The sequence below is a fragment of the Archocentrus centrarchus genome, chromosome 22, assembly GCF_007364275.1.
Source record: "Archocentrus centrarchus isolate MPI-CPG fArcCen1 chromosome 22, fArcCen1, whole genome shotgun sequence".
Lineage (NCBI taxonomy): Eukaryota > Metazoa > Chordata > Actinopteri > Cichliformes > Cichlidae > Archocentrus > Archocentrus centrarchus.
The window spans coordinates 16,468,412-16,493,865 of NC_044367.1; the positions used below are offsets into that span (position 1 = coordinate 16,468,412).

At 40.8% G+C, this 25,454-nt stretch overlaps 1 protein-coding gene across 2 annotated transcripts in view; it reads right to left on the bottom strand.

The window, feature by feature from the left end:
* The window catches only part of fermt2 (FERM domain containing kindlin 2), a 37,423-nt gene extending 13,601 nt beyond the window's left edge, over nucleotides 1–23,822 (bottom strand). Inside the window, exons 1-4 of one of the 2 annotated variants that reach the window (XM_030718694.1) lie at nucleotides 23,606–23,822; nucleotides 22,310–22,467; nucleotides 8,800–9,033; nucleotides 2,620–2,748 (exon numbers count right to left, since the gene is read on the bottom strand). In XM_030718694.1, coding sequence (XP_030574554.1) covers nucleotides 2,620–2,748; nucleotides 8,800–9,033; nucleotides 22,310–22,466 — 520 coding nt within the window. In that variant the 5' untranslated portion in view covers nucleotide 22,467; nucleotides 23,606–23,822. The remainder of the gene's footprint in view (nucleotides 1–2,619; nucleotides 2,749–8,799; nucleotides 9,034–22,309; nucleotides 22,468–23,605) is intronic. The other variant, XM_030718695.1, reaches the window with a different exon arrangement.
* Between the last annotated feature and the right edge of the window lie 1,632 nt (nucleotides 23,823–25,454).

Consider the following 25,454-nt stretch of genomic DNA (forward strand, 5'->3'; position numbering starts at 1 on the left):
GATGACTCAGTTTACCCTCTTTGCACAGGGAGATTGCCCTGGCATGACTAGTGGAGTTCTGCCGTTTCCATACACCCATTCATAACCATCCAACGCAACATGATTGATTGAAAACCCAGGCAAAGGCGTTGGTCAGTATGACCCAGCCTTAAACGTATGAAGTGCAGCACATATATAAAGTAAGGGCTGTTCAAGATCTGTCATTCTCAACCATGACAAGACAGAAAATTACACACACTAGGCACGTCAAGATGCAGTTGGTCCACTGGGAGATGCTGAACTGGCATCATGGGCAGCATCATGCCTTAGTTCGGATCACAGCAACAGCTGAAGATGAGTAACGTGGTTTTTCTGCCAAAAATGACCAATTCTGTGCGGCAAGTCAAACAAGTGTGGAGACATTTCCTAAATAGTACTTTTAAATATAGAGATTGAGGTTTTGGAAAAAGACTGCCAGTCTGCAAGTGGAAATAAATGGTCACATACCCATTATGATCTTGGTGTTTAACCATACGCCCATTACATTTGCTTCTGAGAGCAGTGCTGACCTCACTGTACAGTATACATTGGCTATACTGCATGTAGGTAGTCTATAGAAATGTATTTTTTTTGTGTATTTCTTATACCAGCCTTGGTTGTAACAAATTAATTAAAAAGACGTTGAGAAAAGGGAAGTAATCACAAAATATGACTAGGGTTGCTAACACTAATTTTATTTAATCTCCCAGTTATTTTCTTGAACAATCAATTAGTCTATAATACTTCAGAGATGTGTTCTCAAGTGAAAATAGCCCGTCACAAGTCATCAGAGTGAATTGTATTATATTCAAATGTGTTGCGCTTATCAGCTTATTGAGAAAATATAATAATCACATTTTAAAGGGTGGATGTTAAAAATACTTGATTGGTTTAAAAAAAACGCTGCATATTAATTTCCTGTAGCTTGAATAATTGATTAAGTACTGCAGCTTTATATATGATAAAGGTCACTCTGAAGGAAGTGAATGCGGAAAGAGAAGGCTGTGCTACTGACTGCATCTTTGCAAAGCCTTGTGATTTCTATCAGGAGACCCAGGCCAAGAGGCCAGCCCTTCCTCACAAGGGACGGCATAACATCTTACAACTTGGCCATGAAATGTACTCTGACTGTAGCAACTGATCTCATGGAGTCTGTGTGTGCACACACACACACACACACACACACACACACACACACACACACACACACACACACACACATACACACACACACACAGGGAGACTGGTGACAGTAAACAGATTCTCCACATTCCTATTGAAACTCTGTTTTGCCTCACCACCACATTCACCCACTGGGAACAAAATGTATCTAAACCAGAGGCATCAATGTAGCACACCCCTTAAAATGTGGTGATGCAACTCTGGGTGTGATCTGATGTTGTAAAGTAGCTGCTTTTGCATTTTTCTTTCATTTGTTACATTTTAATACATGAGCAAATAAATACAGCTTTGGATCATTCCACTCTGATGCAAATAGAATTGTCACGATACTAGAATTTCAAAGTCGATAGCGACACCCCGGAAAATACTTGAACATCATCGTTTTATTATTAGCCATAGTCACTACTTTAATAGATACTTAATAGATACCAAATCAGGCAATTAATAACAGTTCAAAGTCAAATGCCAACATGTGCACTGGCTAGGTTAACATTTATAATAACTGTTTAATACGTCAGTGTGGCTGAAATGGGAGGTTTACTGAAGTCCTGAAATTTCTCATAAAGTGCTATTCAGTGCTGAACTATCATTCATGTGTTCAGCTGCTGGTGAGGGGAGGGCCTGTGCGCCCACCTGTCTGCAGTGGTTCTGTGTAAAATTATGCGTCAACCGGAGGAGGTGAAGACGGCACCGCTGGTATCAATACTGTTGCAAATCAGTGTCTAATCCAATTACACACAAAGAGCCTCATTCACCCTGTCTCACAGTGTTAGCAGTTTCGCCTAATGCTGACTCTGTGACAGCACTCCAGTCTGTTTTGTTCTGTTCCTCTCTGCTCATATGGTTGTAACTCTTCCATCACTGAAGGAGGGAGGAGGGTCATTATGACTGCACTCCTGTAGCCTGGTTTGGGTTTAAAATGGCAGCGTGACCAACTATGTGTGGAATCTCAGCAATTTTTAGTCCTCCCTGCCAAGAAATTGGGAGCAAGGGCTGTAGATCCCATGCAGGCCTCAAACTCACACATTCATATTTGGTCACGAGAAGCAGGGTGCAGCAAACTCCAGTCTTCTTAGTGTTTTTTTTTTTTTTTTTAACTACAAGTGCACCAAATACAAAAAAGGATCGAAGAGGCTTCATGGAGCCTGTAGAAGCTGCTATTCAACCTGCTGTCTCAGAAAAATAAGAGCATTATGTTTCATAACAAATGGAAAAAAAAAAAACGTTAAAACCAAATCAGAATCTAAAAAGCTGAATACTTAAGTTTACACAAACCACTATGCTCTTAGCTCAGGAGTTAGATGTAAACTGAAAAATATCCAGATTTTCTTCATCAAGAAAGATTTTTGTTCCTCTATTAACAAAATCAGCAGGAATTATTTGTGCAAACACTGTTAACAAGCCATACAAGCAGCTCACCTGATCCAGGTGTTAACAGTGGACCCTCCAGTTCCAAATCATCCTCTTCCGCCTCTTCCAACTTTTTCTTCTTCTTTTTGGGATCACGGGGCTTGCGCAGTAGAGATAACTCCTCTGGGTGGCGGATATCTGAGGGGAGAAACATCAAGAAGGTTCATTTGACATCACATAAATGTAAACCTTTACTAGCAACAAAGCCAAGCCCACTGGACATTAAGACAGGCAGGTTTTGATGTCACAAAATCACTAAATACAGGCTTGAAATAAAACAACATGACCTCATTGACTGTATAGCAGGTGAATATAGGGATGCTAAAATCAACCTATATCTCAAAAAAGGTGGCAGAGAGGGAGAGAAATAAGAAAAAGTGAGGGGAAACAGTAGATGCAAGATAGCTGTGCACATAATCCCTTTTCTCAGGGCTCCAGCAAATCTTGCTTTAACTTTAATCCCCAGCTGAGACAGCGCAGACATCCTCCATCACCCTCCTACTCGTCTTCCTTAGACTATTCCTTTAACACACATTAATAACAGAATTCAGTTGCCATTGGAGAACAGCAGGGTAGCATGGCTTTTACCAAAAGAACTCTTACTCTTCACAACAAACAGGTACTGAAGATGAAAACAAGCCACACTGTGACTGCATGTGTGCAGATGTGTGCAAGATCCAAATCAGACAGTAAGACACCCACCACATTGAATATAATGACTAAAACAGAGCAGTCTTTATCCTCTGGCTTCTTTCTCCTTTCCCTCCTTTCCCTGGGCCAGGAGGCCAGGGAGCCATCACTCAGCAGCAGGAATAATGTTTTAAGATGGGCTTGGGATGGTTCTGATATAGGCGGTGAGACGGCCAGAATATGTCAGGACCAGAATAGATGGAGCTCAACTAGAAGCAAAGCACATCTGGAACCTTGGCTGGATTTGTGTTTTTTAAGGATTCCACATGAATTAAAGAGCAAACAGATATTTGAGAGCAATATTTCATATTTTAACATAATCAAGTGCACAGTTGTTCACTTTCTCATACCTGCTATATTGAATCAATATATGTTTTTTTTTGGTTTTTTTTTTCCAATTGAATGAAGAAGGTGTTGTGGAAAGCAGAGGCAGAAGGGTTGAGAGAACGTCTTGGCTTGGTGAGCAAGCTTGTTTGGTTTGTGTAACTAAAGCAAAAGCATTCCAGGAGTTTTAAGAACTACCAGATGGGAGCTTACCCTCTCTCTGCCTCCCTCCTCCCCCATTCTCACTCTGCTGTAGCAGACAAGCACAGTCCCTGTGCCCTTATACAGCCATGTGAGTTCCAGGCCTGCTGCTGAGCTTTAGCCCCAAGGAGGCCAATATACACAACAAAGTGTGTCTCAAACTGCAAGTACATGGATAGGACTGCGACTCTTGGTGAGATGTTACAGAGGCATGTGGCATTTTATTCTAACTCTGTTTAATTGTTATGATCCTATCACCAACACTGGGAACTTTTCCATATTATAAATATTTGCAATCTACAAACCCCACAGGAGATAAACCACCTGACGTAATCAATATTTATTATTTCAATGAAATGGGTGTACACAGCTGATATATTAACCCTATATTTATCAGGTGTTTACAGTACTTTGAGTTCATTGTCAAGACCACTGACAGTTTTCCAAAAAAGTCTGAATTTAATTTAAGAACTATAAATATGTATACTTGTGCAGCAATGTACATCAAAATCTAATCCAATCACCTATTTCATATAGAGCGCTTGTGGTGTAAATATAGAAGGTGCTACTATGTATTCTAATTCCAATTCCAAAAAATTAAGCTAATTAGCTAATTAATTAGCAAGCAAAGGATCAATATACCAGTGGGTACTTCACAACATACAAGCTTGAACTTGTGAGCTTAATGTATTAAGGAGACTGAGCCATTTCTGGAAAAATAAGTGTTTTCATAATAATGTGCATTATTTCCAGTAAGACGCACTGACATCCAGAAAAATTTTCTACTCAAGAGCTTAATTATGTTGCTCGTGTCCATGATTATTTTCTTTAGGTCACTACCCACCACAGTTTGTGGCCATAGGTGGTAGGAATGTAGATCATTGCCATAAATGCCAAAGCCGCATCAATCAATCTCCCTGTCGACCTTCTGCTCAGTGAGGAAACACTTCACTCTCAACTCAGAGTAGGCAATACACCCTTTTCTGGCTGAGACCCATGGTCTTTGGAAATGCCAATTCTCATCCCAGGCAAGTGTTACAGTTTATTTTTTGCTGACATATTCATACTCCTACACTCACCACATACTTTTGGCTAGTGTCGGGGGTGGGGGGAATGATGGTCAGAATGCTTACAAAGGCTTGGTGGATTTCCATTAGCAGAAATGACACCTAGACAATAAGATCCCAATCTTCTATCCTGCTGACTTGTGGCAGTGACCAGGCCTGAAGCCAGAGGAAAGGGGTTGACTGAGAGCCAGAGGCGCTCGCAAGATTTACTCCTTGGAACAGATGATTCACTGCAGTGAGTAAGACCAGCCACAGAAGAATCACAAACACCGTCACAGTCTAATTTTACAACACTAAAGTTTACCATACAAACTGATATAGACCTACATGGGCAAAAAATTAACAAGGAATCACCTGGTTCCTGTGTTTCCCTTGCATGCTCCTCAATATTAAGAATAGGTACTCCAGATACCACATACAGGTTTTACTTGGGCAGGCTGCCCAGGTATATTAACAGCAGGCCAGGGATATCTGGCGACTTATTTGGTAGCCCTCTGCCCACCCTGGAAGACAGTGCTAGCTCCCGCTGGCTTTACTGGACCAGGAAAATTTCCACGGACTCTACTCACCCTGGCCATGTACCGTTTAAACTTCTGCCATCAGGTAAGTGGTTCAGGTCCCAGAAATGCTGAACCAACAGACTGAAAAACAGTTTTTATCTGTGGGCTATGAGACTTCTAAACACATCACAATAACACACCTGCTCCTTCATCCCATAAAACAATTACAGGATAATAAATACAGAGCCGTGAAAACGTCTCTCACACACACACACACACACACACACACACACACACACACACACACACACACAGTCTTGTGTTACATATCCTTGTATTTATTTATTTTTATTTAATAAATTCATTCTCATATTTATCTTTCTACTTGCTGTAAAGCACTGACCAGTGGCAGCTGTCACAATTTCATCAAGCACCTGTGTTTGATGACAATAAGAACTAAAGTCTCACTGAATGGATAACAGACGCACGCTGTGTGCATTCTCATGTTGAATTGAATTGAGCTAATTGCAAATACAATGAAGATAAACATCTGGCATTTGTAGTAAGTCAAATGATACGATAAATTCATTCAGTTCTTTAAATGGCACACAAGTCTTTAGTACTATTTTTCATTCTACACCAATTGAACCTAGTGGCTTGGGAAGAGTGACAGTTCTCTTCATCTGTCAGACACAAGGCTAAAAATGTGCAAAATGCAACTCAGAAAGGATAATGATGCATTTTAATTTGGGAGTTGGAGGTGAGGCCAAACCACAGTCCTACTGTGTTATGACAACAGTTGAGAGCACATGTGGGCCCAGTCAAGCAGGCCACAGGTTGATGGGCCATAACTCTGCTAGACCAAAATGACAGCGCAAAGTTCACACAAAGATCAGAACGGTTTCTCAAGAAGTAGTGGGACCAAAAAATTCCAGCTGTCTCTTTCAAATTCACACTCTTGTGCTCTTCATGTGGGGTGATACTGACAAAGCTCTCCGAGTCCAATTTTCCAGTCATGTTTTTGATGGCTCACTGTAACATTTCAATATTTGTACTGCCCATTAGCCATTCCACAGAAAGCTGCTCTGTGTCTGTTTTCCTACACATGGCAGTAAAAGACAAGTAAAAACGCTACTTTTAAGTGGAGCAGCTTGACTCCTGTTACTCTGAAATTATGCTTTTCTAAGGGAACAGCTTCAGTTTTGCACCACCTCAGGCTCCAAGGTCCACAGTCATGTGTTAGTCAGTTATGAAGAGTACATTCTGTCTGCTGGCTCACAGGACAAATGGTAATGGTGTGTGTGCGTGTGCGTGCACTGAATATGAAGTGAGTATAAAAAACCAGGTTGTGAAGATAGGGCAGGTTAGGTCAGACTGAGCAGAAGAGGAGCTGGAATTTAGGCGGGGTGCAAAGCAGCTTGCGCATGTACATCAATGGAGGGCCGGCAAAAGCAGCTTAAACAGTGCACCCCATTGCTTCATTAGCTGATCTGTAAGGATTGTGGGGTGAGTTGGACTTCATGGCCTTCCTGAACTATAACTACACACTATTTATTGGTTGCACCTTCCAAAACTTAAAGATTCACCAATTTTCTCTGTTCTCTAAAACTGTAATCTGAACATCTTTGGTTCCAGAAAATTGGGACATTTTCATTGTTGTTACTTTCTGACCTCTATCAGACTAAAATAGTTTTATCAACAATGACAATCATTACTTGCATCCCTTCGCAGAAGACATTCAAAAAAAGGAAAAAATATGATTTCAGAGAACTCTGAATTGTTTACAGAGATCAAAAATGTTATCTTGAAACTAAATGTGGAAAATCCCTCATGCTTTTTATTCCCTCTCAACTAAGCAGCGCAGGGCAGGATGTGAGAGCTGCCAAATGGAATAAGAGGCCAAAACAGGAGTAGAACTGAGTGATTTCCATGTATTACAGTACATCAGCCTTTTTGTTGAGTCCTCCTCTCTTTTCCAGTCTGACCAGATGGACTGTGTCTGTCAAGACAAAGCTGTCTTGGACATGGGAGAAGTATGTAAGGATAATCAGAGTGTTATGGTGATTTCTTATGCTTTGTAGGATGTTCATTGTCAGAATCAGAACTAGGCAAAACATGTTGGACTGCAACAGGAAATAGTTCTAAAACAATTTTTTCTGGTTTTGTTTTGCAAACTTGCCAGAAGAAAAAAACAAAAGAAACAACAACAACAACAACAACAAAAAATAGTACAATAACTCTGAAGAACTTACCATGCAAACTAGATCTGGGCTTAAAGGCAAGCTCATCATCATCATCATCGGGAAAAAAAAATCTAATCTAGTTTCTGTCTTCCAGTATTCCTGCTCCTCCCTTTCTGCTGTCTGAAACAAAGGCCAGCTGGATAGGCCTCCACTCTTCCTGTCCCCTCTTATTCACTATGCAGCTCACAGGCAGTCAGCAGAAAATATGCAGAGAAAACTGCCAAACTGAGAGAAGTTGCCCAAATGACAAAAAATGCTTCCACATCAGTCCAACTGTGAGTCAGCTCAGTAAGCTGTCATATATCTACAGCAAAGAACCTTCCCACTGGCCCTGTCGGCTGCACACAGTTCAGTGACCGGGTGTGCTACGACCCTGTCTTATCGGAGGACATCCATGCATGGGGGGGTTTTCCAAATCTGCAAACTCTACTGTAGATAGCGACTGGGAGGCAGGAGCTGAAGAAAAATGGATGTTAGTGTGTCAGGGGTTGTTGGAGTCCAGCATGTGACCTCTGAGACCTCTCTGGCAGAACAGCATGGAGCCAGTTACAGAAGATATCTATAGAGTGAGTGCATGTGACCTTAGGGTATTACTTATGCCATGGAGGGCACTTAAATTTGGAGCTGGTATTAGAAGAAGGGAGAGTAAGCAAGACTGTGACCAAGAGTTGGAGTTGTTTATCTGTATATGAATGTGTACCTTGTTGCGTGCCTTTGTTTTAAGCCTGAGACAGATAAATAATCTCTGTTTACGAAACATTAATGTGAGACTGATTGGAGCCCTGGTTCCAAGGACATGACTTTAGATTGGACTGAAAGTCAGGAGACACCACTTTGGCACTGAGAGCTTAGACTGTGTTTAATAAACACAACAAATTGCCAGGGATAAAAACAAAGAGGGAGGAAGGACATGATTAGCCATGTTTGATGCTGAGCATTTCAGAACTTTTCCAAAAATACTATCACCGGGGGAAGTTTCCATTTAAACAGGGTGCGCACAAGTAAACTAGATCCACCATTCTGCAATGGAAAATAATTTCATAAACACAACTATTTGCCAACAGCACGTCATCTCACAATGGCTTCATGACCATTTCTGACATGTGCACTTAAAATAAAAATATTTTACCTATTTTTCTGAAAATTAGTCAAACATCCACTCACTGAAAGTTTTGCAGATGTCCGACACAGCCTTGAAGACGCGGTCCGAAAAGTTGACCTTGACTTTCATGTGCTTCATGTTGGGCAGCTGGAGGCGCAGCAGTTTGTGTTGCGGCGTAAAAAGCAGCCTGGCGTCAGCTTGGATGCCATACTTGTCCAACGTCCAGTGGGTTTTTAACAGCCATGTCTTCTTCTTCTCCCACCACAGAGCATGGTCTGACCAGTCCTTCTTAACATCTAAGAGAAGACAGAAAAAGTTGGAATGGGTGAGTTATAGTTGGAGTGACCAGTGTGAAAACTGAAAAGCTGCGAAGAAAACAAAGCAATGAACTGAGTTTGTATCGCTTTTTCTTGTTTGCATTAGAGAATACTGTATAACATTCTACTGATAACTTAACCAACTATATCCCCTCCTAGCTGGATGTCACACTTCACTGAAGAGGAGGTAGGGGGATGCTCTTGAAAATGACTGCAGAGACGGTGAAGTCAAAGAGAGAGGGGGAAGAGGACAGAATGTGTGAAAGACGTGGCTGTTTGCATGACACCAAGGGAATATCAGATTCATACCGCCCTCTTTGTTCCAAAGTCACACTGTGATCCCTTTAAGCAGACGCAAGGCACCTAAAACCCTGCATTGCTTCCAGGCTTTTGCTCTGCAGGGGCTCACCAACAATAGCGACTGACCTGTAGTCTCATGGTGTATGTGTCTGACTTCAAGGGGAAGGTGAAAACCGCAGGGATGTGAGGGAACTCAAAGCAGCACAGTGTAAATAAATATGTTGAAGCTCTGTTTGAATTGCAAATCAATTCAAAGTGAAGGGTAAAAGTGAATATTCAAAGACAGCGGGGTATTTCTGTTAAAACCATTGTTCTCACTGAGCTTTATCAACGACTGGGATACATTCACAAATTAGCTACAACAGTTAAGCAGCTAGCTCAAGGGCTCACTTCCATAACGTTACACAGTGTTTAAAATATCTGCCAACTATTTACGTACCCCACACTGTGTATATGTTACTTTATGTTCAAGTGTAAAATTTTAAAACAGTCTTGTTAGCAGACTACAAGAGTTAAGATGAAGTGAATATGCCTGAATTTTTTCAACCACTTTCAGATGTCCCCCGAGTAGTGATGTCATTACTCCGGTATTACACCAGGAAGGCACTTCCCAGATCGGTGTCTCATTTCCTCCACCCGCATACCCCTTCATTGCTTCTCCAGCTTATTCTCAGTCTCACTCTGGGTCTCTCTGTACTCTTACTGAGTCACTGTGCCCAGACAGAGACGTCAGATTGCTCAGTCATTGTTTAATCACATCATTCGATCTGGTACTGTGGGGTCAGTGAGGGTGTTTGGGAAGGTTTGTACGCTCATCATCAACAACCTATTGTCACACAGATGTTTGATATCCCCACAAAGATAAGAAATCTCTCTGTCAGATCACAAGAATACAGTCTGCATACAATATATTGGGACATCTTATGATTCAGGTTTCAGTTAGAAACAAGACTAAGGGTAATGTTTTAACAACAAAATACCTCAATAAAGCATTCAATTATGCTTTTTAATCTTTTCTCTGCAACTAATCATCTATCAATTAATCATCCGGTCCATACATAAAAGGAGAAAATATGTGCATTCTTGCTCATTAAGGACACCCATCTACTTTGTATTCAAGGCTAGTAGTACAGGAGTGAATCATCAACTCATTACATCTTCTGCGGTTATTACATGATGAAGGACATGGCTAATAATGCACAAACTGGAGCCATAATGGATTGCAATTACTTTCAAGCACACTATGAGCAAGCAGCAGTTAGGCGCAAAACACAGCTTCCATCTAGTTTTCCTTCATAATCAACCACTGTGGATGCTTGCTGTCAACTCATTTTATGAACTGAAAAGTCTACCAAAGCGAAAGACTGTGAAGATGATCTTGATGGTCCCTCCTTGCTGACAGTTTGGTGAATTTCTGTTTTCATGTGCTGCTGCTGCTTTTCCTGACCTTTACATACAGGCATCTATACAAACTGTTGGCACACTCCTGCAGATCCTGCCTAAAAGTTGAATGAATAGGATTAGTGGGTGAGGAAGTGAAACAACAGATTGTCTCCTTAGACCAAGGAAGCAAGACTGCTGAGATGTGAGTAAAACAAACTGGGCTGAAAAAAAGGATTACAAGAGATGGGGAGCACAAGTTTAAGGAAAAGAGCGACCACCAGCATGTCAATGCAGATGGCATTGTGAAAGCCTAGGGCTTTGTGAATTGTCCTGGGGAGGGGTTGTTTGTCAAGCTGCTGGCTTTTATACTGTTCACTCCAATGGGCAAACACTTGGTACTTGAGTGAAAACATTCCAAGCTTTCTGAGGCCCTATGAGAGTTGCTTTAGCAGCATGGGGTCTAGCTGTCATCGCGCAGTTCTGATGCCTCAGCTGTGCAGATAACAACTTGATATTCTACCTTCAGAGAAACTGCTCCCTGAAGTCTTTTACGGCTATTAAAGCCTGAAATAATGAGAGGGAGCATGGATAAAAAAATCTGAAAATAATCCTGTATGAATAACTCAGCTCACAGTTTTTCCTCTTTCAACCTTGTAATTTCTGGTGTCTGGGAGCAATGCAGAACAGCTAGCATTAACATTTGGCACTCAGGTCTTCACCACAGACCACGTTCTATAGAAACATACTTATACTCAGCATGCATGACCACCATACAATCTGTGGCAAGACATGAATGCACATTTTGGCTGGTCTCAGTTACCCTCAAGAAGCTCTCTACGGCCCTTGCTTCTGTTTCTTTGTTGCTGTCTTCCGCCAAAACCTTACTGGACATGGCCTTCCCATCTCCTTGCTTGTATCACTACGCAGTGGGTTGATGTGTCGTGATTGGATAAAGGCAGCTCGGGGAGGCCTCCATTGGACTCTTACAGCTGTAACGTGGTAACTCAATCCACAGATTGAGGGAGGGCCAATGGCATCTACCAGCTAAAAATGCAGACTGCCAAGCCTGACGTAATACAGCCGCCAGAGGAGTGAGGGGGGTTAAGTAATTGGCTGCATTAAATGTGGACCCACAACCCCTTAACAGAATGATGTGTGTGTGTGTGTGTGTCTGTGTGTGTATAGCTTGAATGACAGGGAGTGGAAAGAGAATGGGAAAACCATGTTTTATGACCTCTGCAGGATGCGAAAGATGATACAGTGTGTGTGTGTGTGTGTGTGTGTGTGTGTGTGTGTGTGTGTGGGGGGGGGGGGGGGGGGGGGTCAAAGACAGGGTGCTCTTCTTATGCATGCACTAACTACATTAGCTCCCTGTGTTAAGTGTGTGTTTGTGTGTGTGTGCGTGCAATTTAACAAGGAAAATTAATTCATAAATTGTGCCAAACCGACTTTTTCCCCAATTTGCCACCCTTACTGCTGCAGCTTTCAACCAAGACCACTTCCTCTGCTTTGTGCACCAGACACCACAGCCAGAATTAGTGCTGTTTAAAAAAAATGGATGGATGCAATTGGTAAAAAAACAAACAAACAAAAAACAGAGATTAAAATGGCATTCTGAAAGCCTTGAACTGCCACTCCCTTCTACATCCCACTTCTTCATCTATTTTCTTTTACTCAGTATCTGTGGTGTTTATATTAAGTGATTGTGTGTGTGGAGGTCTGTCTATGAGGGGGAGAGGACGGGACAACAGAGAAAAGCGTGAGAAGGAGGAAATGAGAGAAAGGTCATGGAAAAGAGGCGCGGAAGAGGATGAGCAGAGGATGGGGAGGAGCTCTGTCTAGGGACACAATATGAGAGAACAACCATAGGAAGCATCAAGAAGAGGAATTTCAAAATGAAGGCCTTTCATAAAAAGAGAAAAACCTTCCTTATATCTACAAAAACAAAAAGTGAAAAGTAGTAAAAAGCAAAGATTATTATTATTATTATTGTTACAGTTATAAGCATTCCGCATTGCAGTATTCTGCATTACAGATGCTGTAGTGACATTCATGTTTCTATCTGCTGCTGAACAACGTTATAAGCTCATAAACAAATCTTATGTGATCAATGGAAATCAATTCTGAATGAGAATATCACTTCTCCATTTCTCAAACTTGAACAACCTGCAGTTCTGCCATCATGTGACCACAGTTTCAGCTAACAATTATATTTAGCAATTTATTTTCTGAATTAGTCAACTGGTCTTTAAAATGTCAAAAAAAAAAAGTTTCTCTCTCTTAAAGCTTGACCTGAAATGATCAAACTGCAAATATTCTTCAATTTACAAACAAATAAGACTAAGAGCAGCAGATACCCACAAAAAAAAAAACAGTAGAATTTTTTTTTGCTCAAAAACCACTAAATGACCTGAAAATAATTTATGGATTTTAAAAATCGATCACTAGATGAACAATTAATCAACTGATTGTTGCAGAGCCACACTGTGTTTTGTGTTTTAAATAAAAGAAACTCACTGTTGCACGTGGACTCAGTGACTCATGCTTTCTCTTTATTGGATTTCAGCCAGCACAGTGACAGTCAGCTGATGCCTAAAGCAAAATCCAGGCTTGTTTCTAGCTTCACTGATGGAGATGATTTAAGAGAAGACACGGTTACAGGTCTGGATTTTTCTTGTGTTTACACAGAACAAAATGATTTTCTGGACCTATCAGCTGTCAGTAACATCCGTAGCCACACGATACAAGACTGTGTCATTTTTTTTTTTTTTTTTAGCTGATAACACAGCGCTCAGTCACACTGTTTCCTTGGTGACTTCTGGCTGACGCCACAGGGAAGCGGTGCAAGGTGACAATTTGTTTTCATACACAACAAAGACATGGTGCAGCAGGTTTGTCAGACTCATTATATCTCTCTCTCATGCGCACACGCACGCACGCACGCACCCACACACACACACACACACACACACAATTTTCCTCCCTGTACAAAGAGAAAGCCCTTCTAAATATATTCCACATCTGAAGCAGGGTGAAGGTTGGTACTGACAAGCAAAGATGCAGCAAGCAACTGCTCTGCACCATCCTTAAAATAGAGCTACTGTAAATGGTCTTTAGGTTCTTTGTAGCTCGTGCAGTCAAGCTAGACAGCATCAACATCAGATACCCAACATCTGCACAACAGGTTCAAAAAAGAGAGGTGACGACAGTGTCTGTATAGCATTAGACTGCTTCACGGTGGATTGCAGTTAGAGATTAAAGCGATACAATGAATTCAGCAGATTGAGTTACAGACAACGTATGGAGCTCTAAACAGGCTTAATCACTACGGATCAGACGACAGAATTGGTAGTGAGGAACGGGAGGAGAAAAACTTGTTTCTGGACTCATGACAAGAATGACAGACATTAATATGAATCCACTGCACAGCTGCGCAATGCACGTTTCATCTGACACACAACTAAGAAAAGTGAAAAGTTAATGAGACGAACATACATTAAAGAAATAACCTGACTGCTGTGAAAAATTCACGCACAGTATCGTCTCAGTTTTAGTGGCATGACAGGCATGATTTCCCTAAAAAATGCAAAGTTAGAGCATGTGATAATATATCTGTAGAGACATACATAAGACAGTTATAACAATGGGGAAAATGTACCTCTATTGCTTGTAATGGTGTCTACACAATCCCATAAGGAAACCAAATCCTCTATTTTACACCAGAACAATGCTTAAATATTACACACACAAAAAAACGCTCTATACTATAAAAAACTGAAACAGTAACATACTGAATAACACTGACATCATGACACAATAAAAAGCTTGCTGAGATGCACTGTGTGGCATATTTGAAGTAAAATGTTAAAGGAATACATACTGTAGGTTGGTTGTGACTTTCTAAGGACTGAATGTTAAATTCACCAACTCATTTTGCTTTTAACTTCCAGTCTTTACCCATTTGTGTGTTTTTTTTTTCTGGTAAACAATGGTTCAGAATTCTTCCAATGCTTCAAACATGCCATTTATTACAAGAATGAATTATGCAATACACACACACAAAACTATTTAGGGACATTCTGATGACCACACACAGTGCGCACACACACACACACACACACACTAAAAAGCCTATTTACACAAAAACACTCAAACCTAAACAGTTACTGATGTAATCTTCATGACAGCCAGAGTTTCACCCCACCTTTAAATGTCTTTAGTCTTCCCACCTACATCACATCCTATTCACTACATCTTTTCATGCAAAAACAGGCCCTCTGGGCTTTCTCCTTAGGCTGGCATATACTTGAGCACTGGTACACCCAAGTAGGGAAGTAGTCTCAGTTGTCAGGTTGGTTGTTTGGTCAACACACTTTCATTTAACCAGAATCTCACTGGCTAGTCAATAGCAAGTGTTACTTAAAAAAAAAAATCACAACAGTAGCCTTTCAGAACTGATCTGTAATCTTTGAAAGAAAAAGATCTACCTTTGAAAAAACCCTGCATTTTCATGGTTGCTAACTTCCCTAATGCTTACATTTGTTCAACTCTTACTCAAGTTTAACTGTCATTGACGCTGTCAAAAAGAAATTATCCATGTCATTGCATTTTGTTAAAACTGGGTTGTGGGTGTGAACACATTACAGTAATAGCAATTTTATAACACATGCACAGCTTCACAAGCTCTGGCATCTGTCCACACACAGGGATGGCTGTGGCTCAGGAGGTACAGCGGGTTACTAATCGGAAGGTCGGTGGATCAATCCGTGGCTTCTCCAACCTGTATATTGAAGTACCTGTATATTGAAGTACCTGTATATCGAAGTATCCCTGGGGAAGATGCGGAACCTTGAGTTGGCCCTGATGCATTTATTGGTGTGTGTGAAAGTTAGGTTAAAAGTGCTTAGGCATAGAAATAAAGCACTTTCATCAATGTGTGTGTGTGTGTGTGTGTGTGTGTGTGTGTGTGTGTGTGTGTGTGTGTGTGTGTGTGTGTGTGTGTGTGTGTGTGTGTGTGTGTGTGTGAGAATGAGGCTTGTTGTAAGAAAGAACTTTGAGTGCTCAAATTTTGAAAAGTGCTATATAAGTTAATTTGCCATTTACCATTACCCATCGTGTTCACCGTGTCACAATGAAATTCTTATCGCTCAGACTGAAGCACACCCTAGTGGACTCACTGACATGGAAAGTAAAATCAAGGCCTTACAGTTCAACAACTTACAGTTCTGAAAGACAAGATCAAACAGCTTCGCTATAAATTAAGAAAATATGGAGGCCTACATGTAAGATGGCAGTATCAGAGCTACTGAACTAGGCTTTTCTAATACTGAGTGAGACGCAGGAACAGGAAATTTAGGAGCATCCAAACTGATAAGAATAAAAAGGGTGTAACAGTGCTGGCTTTGATGCATTAGGAAAGACCAGAGGGCTATTAAAGGAAAACTCCTTAGAGACAGATAGTTTGTATCCATTTGTGTCATAATCCAAACACAGCAAAACAGTGAGGGCACTCCTCCTCCACCCTAACACAGCTTTATGCAATTAAGTGTTCAGGGACCCACTGGAATAATGACATTACAAAGTAACTCTGGGACTAAGATCAATGGAACAGATACACAACATTCATCTATCCTTCCTTCCATGTATGCACCCTACCAGACGTCCCTTCAGGACTGTGATAAGCCAACCCACTGATGCCCCTGCGATGTGGACAACAAAAAATACTGAATCCTTGAAGCAGCTGAGCAGGTCTACTTTTCAATCAAAATGATTACTAAAACAAAAGTCTTGTTGCTTTTCTTTGTGAATGGGAAAGTACACAAAAACAGAGGTGGGGACAGGTTTAAAATGAATGAATGTGGGCTGAGAAGGTGAACAAAAACTCCAGATCAGTTTACCCCACTGACACACAGGTGTGTGGTGTTACACCAACAATGTGGCGTTCTAACGTTTCCTTGCACTGGATCCTTTGTACTGTTTGTTCTGCAGAACGGTCAGGGGATGGGGTCGGGGGTGGGGCACCTGGCTTCAGTGTTACAGAGGAGCCAATAATAATTTGTTCTACTGCATATTTAAAATGCCATAATTAATTAAATCATCCATAACAAGCACAGCATACAAATGCCTAGAGAGAGAAAAAGGAAAACAATATTAAAATCAAACTGGATAATGGTGTATTTTTCAAATCTACATTTGTAAAGTGGATCAGACCAGAGAGCTATTCAGACATTTTCAATGGGTCCATAATAAACTTGGTAGCATTGAATTAATATTAAATGAATCCACTGATAGTTTAAACCCTGAACCTAGCACACATGAGGCTGCATCAGTGTCCGCTGTACGCTCAGCAGACTATTAAAAGGAAAAGAAAACTGATTGGGCTGCCAAACATTTCTATATATGGGCAACACAGAGTATGTATAGAAAAAAAAAAAAAATCAGACCAATGACCAGTATATAATTACATCTACAAGTCTGAGTACAGAGCTACACAATCACAGCATCTTACTAGCGAAACAGGAAAGCTCTGGCATGGGCAGGACCACCACTTAGGCTAACTACTTCCTGTCAGAGAGATTAGACAGCAAGATGATCACACAGGCTGCCAGGCTATTTCTCACTTCGATGTCAGACCTTCAGAAAGGCTCCACAGCCACAATCAATGAGTCTCATTAAATATGGCGATTTGTTTAAACCGTGTGCTGGGACACGATGATAGAAGACAGAACACAGGTGGTTATAACTGCCTATCAACGCTGTGCTTTGTGCACTGTAATAAAAGTAAAAGATGTGAGAGACCTGTTCTCTGCCCTCAGGAAAGTTATAACTGTTGTCTCAGACCCATTTTTCTCTCCTCAGCCCAAGGCAGAAAGGAGAAGGTGCATTAAAAAAAAAAAAAAAACAGCGGAAGGTCAACATCCTGTGTTAAACTGCAGCTGTTTCCCAATGAAACCTGCACACCACTATCAAACCTAAACCATGCCTTCTTCTCCACATAACCTGCAGCAGACAACAAGTTCAACATTATTAAAGACAGCTAATTTAAATAGCTGACAGAATGGAGTATTATCTTGAAAACCAAATTTGCTCAGAGCAGACACTGCAGCCACTTGCAAATTGTCGCAAATTCAACTTGCTTGCTGCAGATGTTTTGTTTGACCAGTTTTAATACAGATGCCTCTAAAAACAGAGATGTAGAAATGAAAAAAAAGACTAAAGATTAACTGCAAAGCCTTCTCCTCAATAATTCGCTGTAAATGAGAATATGGTGGTCATCACAAATGCATTAAGCACATACAGGGAAAGTTGTCTGCGGTGGGTTGGTGGTATACCAGCCAAAAACTGCAGGCTGCTCACTGGAAACAACCACATTAACTATCAGAGTCACACAGTCTGATTAGTTTGCTCAAGTTCTATTCCTGGAACACTGAACAGTCAGTGTACGTGAACAAACTTGGGCCAGAAACCACAAGAAAATTAAGTGGATCTCTGTGTTTGCTACTAATTATTAAGCCTTGCTGTGTGGCTGAAGAAGTTGATGGTTTTAAATACTCAGACACAATAATCAAAATATACTTGGAGAGCAGAGGGTGAAGGCAGAGAGAAACATGGAGAAAGGAAGAGAGGGAGACAGAGCAGTAGGTGGATGAAGCAAGCAGCGAAGACTCCAGCAATGACGGCAGCGACCAGAGAACAGCATGCCAAACCCTGGGAGTCATTTCCTGCTTCGTTGAAGACTTTTTATGGAATTCTAGCAGCATAGCTAACGTCACAATGAGGACAGACAGCTAGAAGAGAGATAGTTCAGGCCCTCCTTACTCCATACACCTTCCTCTCTCCTTTTCTTCTCCCATGTTCTTTTTCTTTGTAAGAAAAAGAAAATGTGATATATTTTCTTCATAATATAAAAATAGCATTTTTTAAAAAGGGTGTTTTATTATGAGCCCATTTCATACATAACCTGTTCATACTAAAAGTCTGTACACGCACATCACGTGACCACTCATGTACACTGGGTGTGCGCCAGCGTAAATAAACAGAGGGTCGGTTGCTTGTAGAAAATATTGAGCAAAAAAAAGTACAACGAGAGATTTTCGGACACTTCCACTCACATTACCTGAATCAAAGTCAGAAAACATGGTAAGAACTGGGTCAGCAGTATTTTTAAAAAGTCTGTTTTAGGGGTCAGAAAATACCAGAGTAGTGTGAATGCAAGAAAAAAAAAGGTTTGATGTTTTAAGACAAGGGTAGATGTACCCTTAACAGAGCCAAGACAACCAGGTCACGTCCACAAAGGTCTGATGAAGAGCAGGTGTGCTTGAAATGTTACAACTACCAATAAATAGGTAAAACTGGAGTTCTGCAGCATGCAAGCTATTGATGTGTTGACCCACTTTTCGGCTCGGCACCTGCCCAATCTTTTGATTTGGACTTGTGTGCGTAGTTTTCCATCCACTAAAGTGCCTGCAACAATTTTTGCAACCTTAATTTATGTTTGCAGCATATGCTACTCATTCCGAGACTTTATTCTTCAGTGGTCTGAACAGAAATCAGAAATTCATTGTTTTTACTAACTGGCTCCTTCACATTAAGTGTGAGTAAAGCAGCTTTGCCACTTGTGAAAAATATTAATTGAATATGCACTTCACCCCAGTTTACCCAAACTAAAAGCTACATAACTCGGGAACCATATCTTTAAATCTTATAAAACCCCTGCCTGCTAATGTTGTTTGTACAATACTTGTTTTTCCTCCTAAATGGCAAAGAACTGCCTTTTAGAGAGGAGTGCAGCACTTTTGGAAAACATCAACAAAGTTGGAGAAAGTGCCAATGATTGAGAGCATCGACAGGATGAAAGGATTATAAGAGCCAGGGACGAGGGGGTGGTTAATCAGCTGGCCTTAAATACTGCTCTCCTGGAGTTTTGCAGGGAAATGGAACCAGTGTCCGCTGCTGTGATCAATAGCTGAGTGCCTTCCTGGCATTTGTCTATTTAATCCATTACCGAAGGCCATCTGAGCCTGCAATGTGGATGGGAGACCTGCAGTACAGAGGAAGAGTTGAGTGATGAAAGCAGGATGCATGTGGATGAGACACGCCCACCGACCCACACAACCATACTCGCATATGGAAGCATACGCACAAATACTACTAACAGGAACGAACGTGTTGTGTCCCCGTTGTATGAAGAACAACTGGCAGACATGTTTTCACAAAAATATTACACATACTGTGTGCGCATACACACCCTACTGCATACAGGAACAAATGGTGATGATAGAAAACAAAACAGTGCTGTCATCATTGTGGAAAGCAGCTGAAAAAACGGAGTCAAAAAAAGAGGTCCTTCATTTTAAAGGGCAAAAGACCAAAAATACAAAGAGGAGAGGGAGTGGAGAGAATTGTCATTGAGCCTTTTTCAATGTGAGACAGAGGCCCTGCTTGCCAACACTCTTGTGTCCTTTCTCACAGCACCACGAGCATGTGTACGGTATCTATGTATAGCCACCACGTCCAAGCAATCAGCAAATCCAACAGTGACTATTTGACAACACTTGAAGGGTGTTTAGTGAGAAGTGTGCACTTATCACTACTGAGAGCTACTGAGGGCGATATGGGAACAGGTTACTGAAAACATTCCTTTTCATTTCTCTTAAACTCAGAATGTAACTTGGACAAACTGGTTCCTCTCAACTCGTATCGTACAGCAACACAGTGCACAGCATCCTGCTGTTTGTATGCAGTCAACCTTTACAAAGCTTCATCTAAAATGTCCCAAGTGCTCATTAAGAAATGACTGCACGTTCAAAGAAGCAAGAACTCTGTGTGACAACAACAGTCTGAAGTCTCCTGCAATGTGCGGCCATGTGGATAACTCATACTGTCTATTGGTTAATGATTACAGTGTAAAACGACTCATGTTTACCGGTGGGATAAATGTCCCCAAACTCCTGTTAAACAAGTTAGAAGGCACAAATACATCAAACCATAAGAGAGTTATTTAATGCTACTGCACAAGCTCTAATTCATACTTCAGTAAGCTAAATTAACTGCAGTAAGGGTGGCTGCAGCATGACAGAGTGGAGGAGATTTCAGTATATTTTATGAATGTAAACAAGGCTGGAGCTACAGTACTTTTTATTGTTTGATGTGACAGAGGCACAAACAAATATGCACAACCACGCCCTCTTATTTTACTTTGACATAACAGCAACATCAAGCTCAACAAATCAAAACTATTTTCAGCTGTGGACGTGACGACCTCAAGCCACCGGATTCCTTAGAAGTTAAAAAAAAAAAAAGGCAAGTCATCAACACAATAGCAACATCCTAAAGAAAAGGAAAACAGAAATTCCAGATTGTGAAAACAAAAGATAAAGTGTCAGCCTTGATGCTGTCCCCAATACATGTTTTTAAACTTATATCCCATGTATCTAACTGTAATGAAGCACAAAGACCAATAAATGTTTGACACGCATTCCATACTCTACACCACAAAGAAGGTGAAGAAAATTAACTCAAAGAAAGGGACAAGGCCCGGCCTTGAGCTGAGCTGGAACAGAAAGAGCAACGAATTCATATCGTCCCACGCTCGTCAGCAACGCTGCGCTCGCCTAGCGGAGATGCTACTCTGCACAGACGACCACAGAGAACAAAGACCTCAATTATGTGGAGCTCTAACAGGAGAGCTAAAAACAGGACCATGGGCAGGGAATAAAACCTTGGAGCGCTGCAGGAATTCTGAGCATTCAAGCATCGTCAACACACAACAAGCTGTCACTCCCAAATGGCACTGCAACCACCACCACCATTGACCTTTCTGCAGACTCCATGGAACAGGGCTGTGTTCAAGTGGCTGGAACAGAAGACTCTTATGCTTACTTTCACCCAAACTTGTCAAGTGCATAACCGTAGCTACACAACAGTGCATGAAAAAGTAGGGGGAGGAAAACAGTGCATGGTTCCTTTTATACCTTGAGTTACTGACCCATATATGCTGCAGGGTAACAAAGAGGAACATTAAGCCCTGTTCCAGCCTTGTTGCAAGCAACAAATATCAGCTTTCGTGCTCATTAGTTAGAAAACCTAACAAATTAACAGGGTGCCCTTTATTTTCAAAAACAATAGGATATTGTGTCTTGTCTTAAACTGATCCCCTTCCTCTGATTTAATTCTGATTTCTCACTCAATACTTTTGAGCTGTGGAAAGTCCGTTTCAGACTTTGCCCATATACAGTTTGTGCTTTCACAAGAAGAGCTGTGTTTAATCTGTGTGGACAATCACTTCACAGAATGGTATCTATCTTGAAAAGAAGAGGTATTTACCACCCAGCAAACATGAACAGATAACACAAATCAGCCACAGTCAGAAATTCTCCAGTGGCAGGATGATCCAAGGAAAGGTTTTTCCATGCCAGCTCTATTACAAGTGGAATGCGTCAAAATTGTGTATCTGCAGGTTGACCGTGGATTGCTTTTCTTGTGTTAAGACCATGTGATGCCTAATTATTACACTTTCGATTAGCTGATTCCAATAGTTGCAACCACTCCGACCAGCAGCACGCTTGCATACCTAGCTTCTCGACCAGTTTGAGCATGACTCCACCAATGTGGACTTCCCCGGTGACCCTCAGCGACACGTCCCTGTGGAGGTCGGTGACATGCATCTTCAGCTCCCACGTCCCGTCGGCATAGCAGCCATCGGGCATCCGGATCCCATCCAGCGCCATCCTGCCAAACGGAGCCAAAGTTAGAGAGAGGGGGGAAAAGTTTTTGTCTAACTTCTGTCACACTGATGTGAAAAGAAGCCTTTTGACCACAGTAAGTAAACACATGTTGCAACCCCCATGCATGCTTTTAAGATCTTGAGAAAGAACTGTACCCAGCTGATCTCCTTAGCAGGGGTACATTTGCTTGAGTAGTTACATGTTACTTGTTGAGACCTACTGTGCTTTTGATTATGATTTTATCATGTTATTAGGATGAACAACAAAGGCATTTACGAGTGACAGAAGGTATTTTGAGATACAACTTGTGTATTATTGTGATGTCCAATGCTTTGAAGAAATTGGTACCTCCTGTGATTAAAGATTATACCTATTGCTACTTTTCAAAGCGGTTCTTCCATATGCTTTACACTTCCAAGACAGTACATTTTTGAATGCTGATATAATAATAACTCCCAGTCAGCCACTTTGTGATTACTTCTTTAAAACACTGGCACACCGCTATGGCGATACTGCAGTTCTGACAGTTGTGGTGACTTGGCTCACTGACGAAAATTTGACCCTAGAGAATGATGAAAGTGCAGGGGGACAAAATTAACCGCTTTACTATCGCCCTACCTCTCTTTGCTGGGGATAAGACGTGCTCTGTTGAGGGGAGCACCGCCAAAAAGTTACAGTATAGCCAATCTGTCATTCCCTAATCTGAGAGTAGCCTGGAGATCAAAACAGCCGTCTACTCAATGAAAACGGCAGAACAAAGGCCACAGTCTTGAAGATACAAGTTAACCAGAGATCTCTGGCAGCAGTTATTTCCGTAAATGAGTCGATTCACCTGTTAAAAATAACGGTAAAGGCACCCTTACAAATAGGCAGCGAGAGGGGGAAATTATGTAAGCAGAGTCCGTACTAACTCCCCGGCTGCGTGTTGCACACTCACTGAGTCGTTCGGTAAAGGAGTAAGCTCACTAGAAAGTATCTCTAAAACCAGGTAGGCCTCTAACATTAGCTGAAAAAGTTATTAATAAAAGCGTTGGTTCATTGTAGCTGAGGCTGTAGGACCAAAAGAAAAACGCTTTTTTATACATTTCACAGAGGTGAACGGGCACTGCTTTGAGGACGAACATTTAACTCTGAACACTCACCTTCACAAAGACGAAAAATACTAAAGCAGTCGGCTACACGGTACAGAATAAGTCCTCCGTCCTTAAATCATGTAGAAAGTCTGTTTAGGGAATTAAAAAAAGAAATAAATCCCCGAAGAAGTCGCTTAAGAAGTGAAGTATCCCAAACAGTTTTCCCGCAGGCTTCGGCTTAATGGAGTCCAGCCGTCCCCTTTCCTCCCTCCCTCTTTCCAGCAGCCGGATAACGTCACTTCTCCAATCCCACTTTTCCTTTCATACTGGGAGCTTTTCTGGTCGTCTACTGGTCCACCTATCATCTCTCACACACGTAACACTGAAAGCTTTTAAATCATGTGTGTCTGTGTCGGATTATTTCTCCCTTCACTTTATGCGACGTTGTAGAACTAAAAATGGGCCTGTTATTCAGTTATTACATAGCTTGAAAGAAAAAAACTGTAAAAATAATATCATCAGATACACTCAAAAGTAAAACTATGGTGCTGGAGGATAAACTAATACTGTTTATTATATCACAATTTGAGGTATTATTGTAGATTAAATAATAGGGTATAAGCTACTGCTGGGTAGTTGTATCCATAAATTAATTTTTGCATTATAGTCTACATTATAAACCATTATAAATCTGAACCAAAGCTTAAAAATATTAAAAATAGTAAGTAATAAGTACAGTATTTCAGTAAATGTAAAGGAAAGAAAATCATATATTTGTGATTTTTCATTATGGATTTCTGAGTACTTTGCATAGCAACTGTTTGGAGGTTTAAACAACAGGAATGTGTAATATTTGCATACATGGTATAATATTACAGCTTATTCTAAATCTTAAATACAACAGATGCAGGTAACATTAAAAAAAAAACATAATGGCTCAATTTCAAAAACTCTGCCAAATACATAAAATTCTTTGGAAAATAAAAATACAGTTTAAATATATATGCATGTGAATGTGAGCTATACACGTAGGCTGTTTTCTTTCAGCTTTGCCTTCTGCAGTAGAAATTCAGCAGTTTGTGCTAGTGTTATTAGACATGCAGTTACAATCTCAAGCTACCTTTTATGGCAATAGTGCTGCTGAGCCTCACATCAGCATCCAGGGACCTTTGGTTCTTTAGCCACGGGAGCAACTGCACAAACTGACAGGGAATATTGCTTTCATTACTTTTCCAATGTGTTTGTCCAAAATCCCACTTCACTAATAGCCATAAATACTCAATTATAAGTTTTCCTCCATTATTTTCTTTGAGTGAAAACTATTTCATTTGGAGAGAAAAAAAAAGAGCCAGTGGGTTAATGTGAAGTGTGAAAATCAGTCAAGTTATGCTGATCCCTATTTTCTTTCCTGACACTGAAGCATTTGGCTGTAATATTGTAGCCTGCAGAGCAAACGTCTTCACAAATATTTATTTTTATCTAATAGAAGACAATATACTCATAACAAGTAAAGCTACAAACAAGAAATAAAAAAAATAAAAAAATGCAGGTCAGTAATGACTAAATAAACTTAATTAGGTTATCCAATTCCTCAAGTCATATTCTTTTTATTAAACTGGATGTAACTGTTACTATGCCGCTGTATTAGAAACTCACTGAATTACAGAAACATCACATGTTCAGAAAGAGATGAAACGTGCTGATAGATTATCAGTAAGCGCAGAGAAAAGTGGTAACACGTTCTCGAATTTTTTTTACACATGATTTTGACACATGCCTTCTGTGAGCTGATCAAATGAAAACTATGTGGGGGGGGAAAAAGCAGAAAGTCAGCCATCTCCTTTCTTTCCACAGCAGCAGAACAATACCCACTCTTCAAGTGAGATGCAGTAAAGAGATATGAATCATCAGTGTTTCT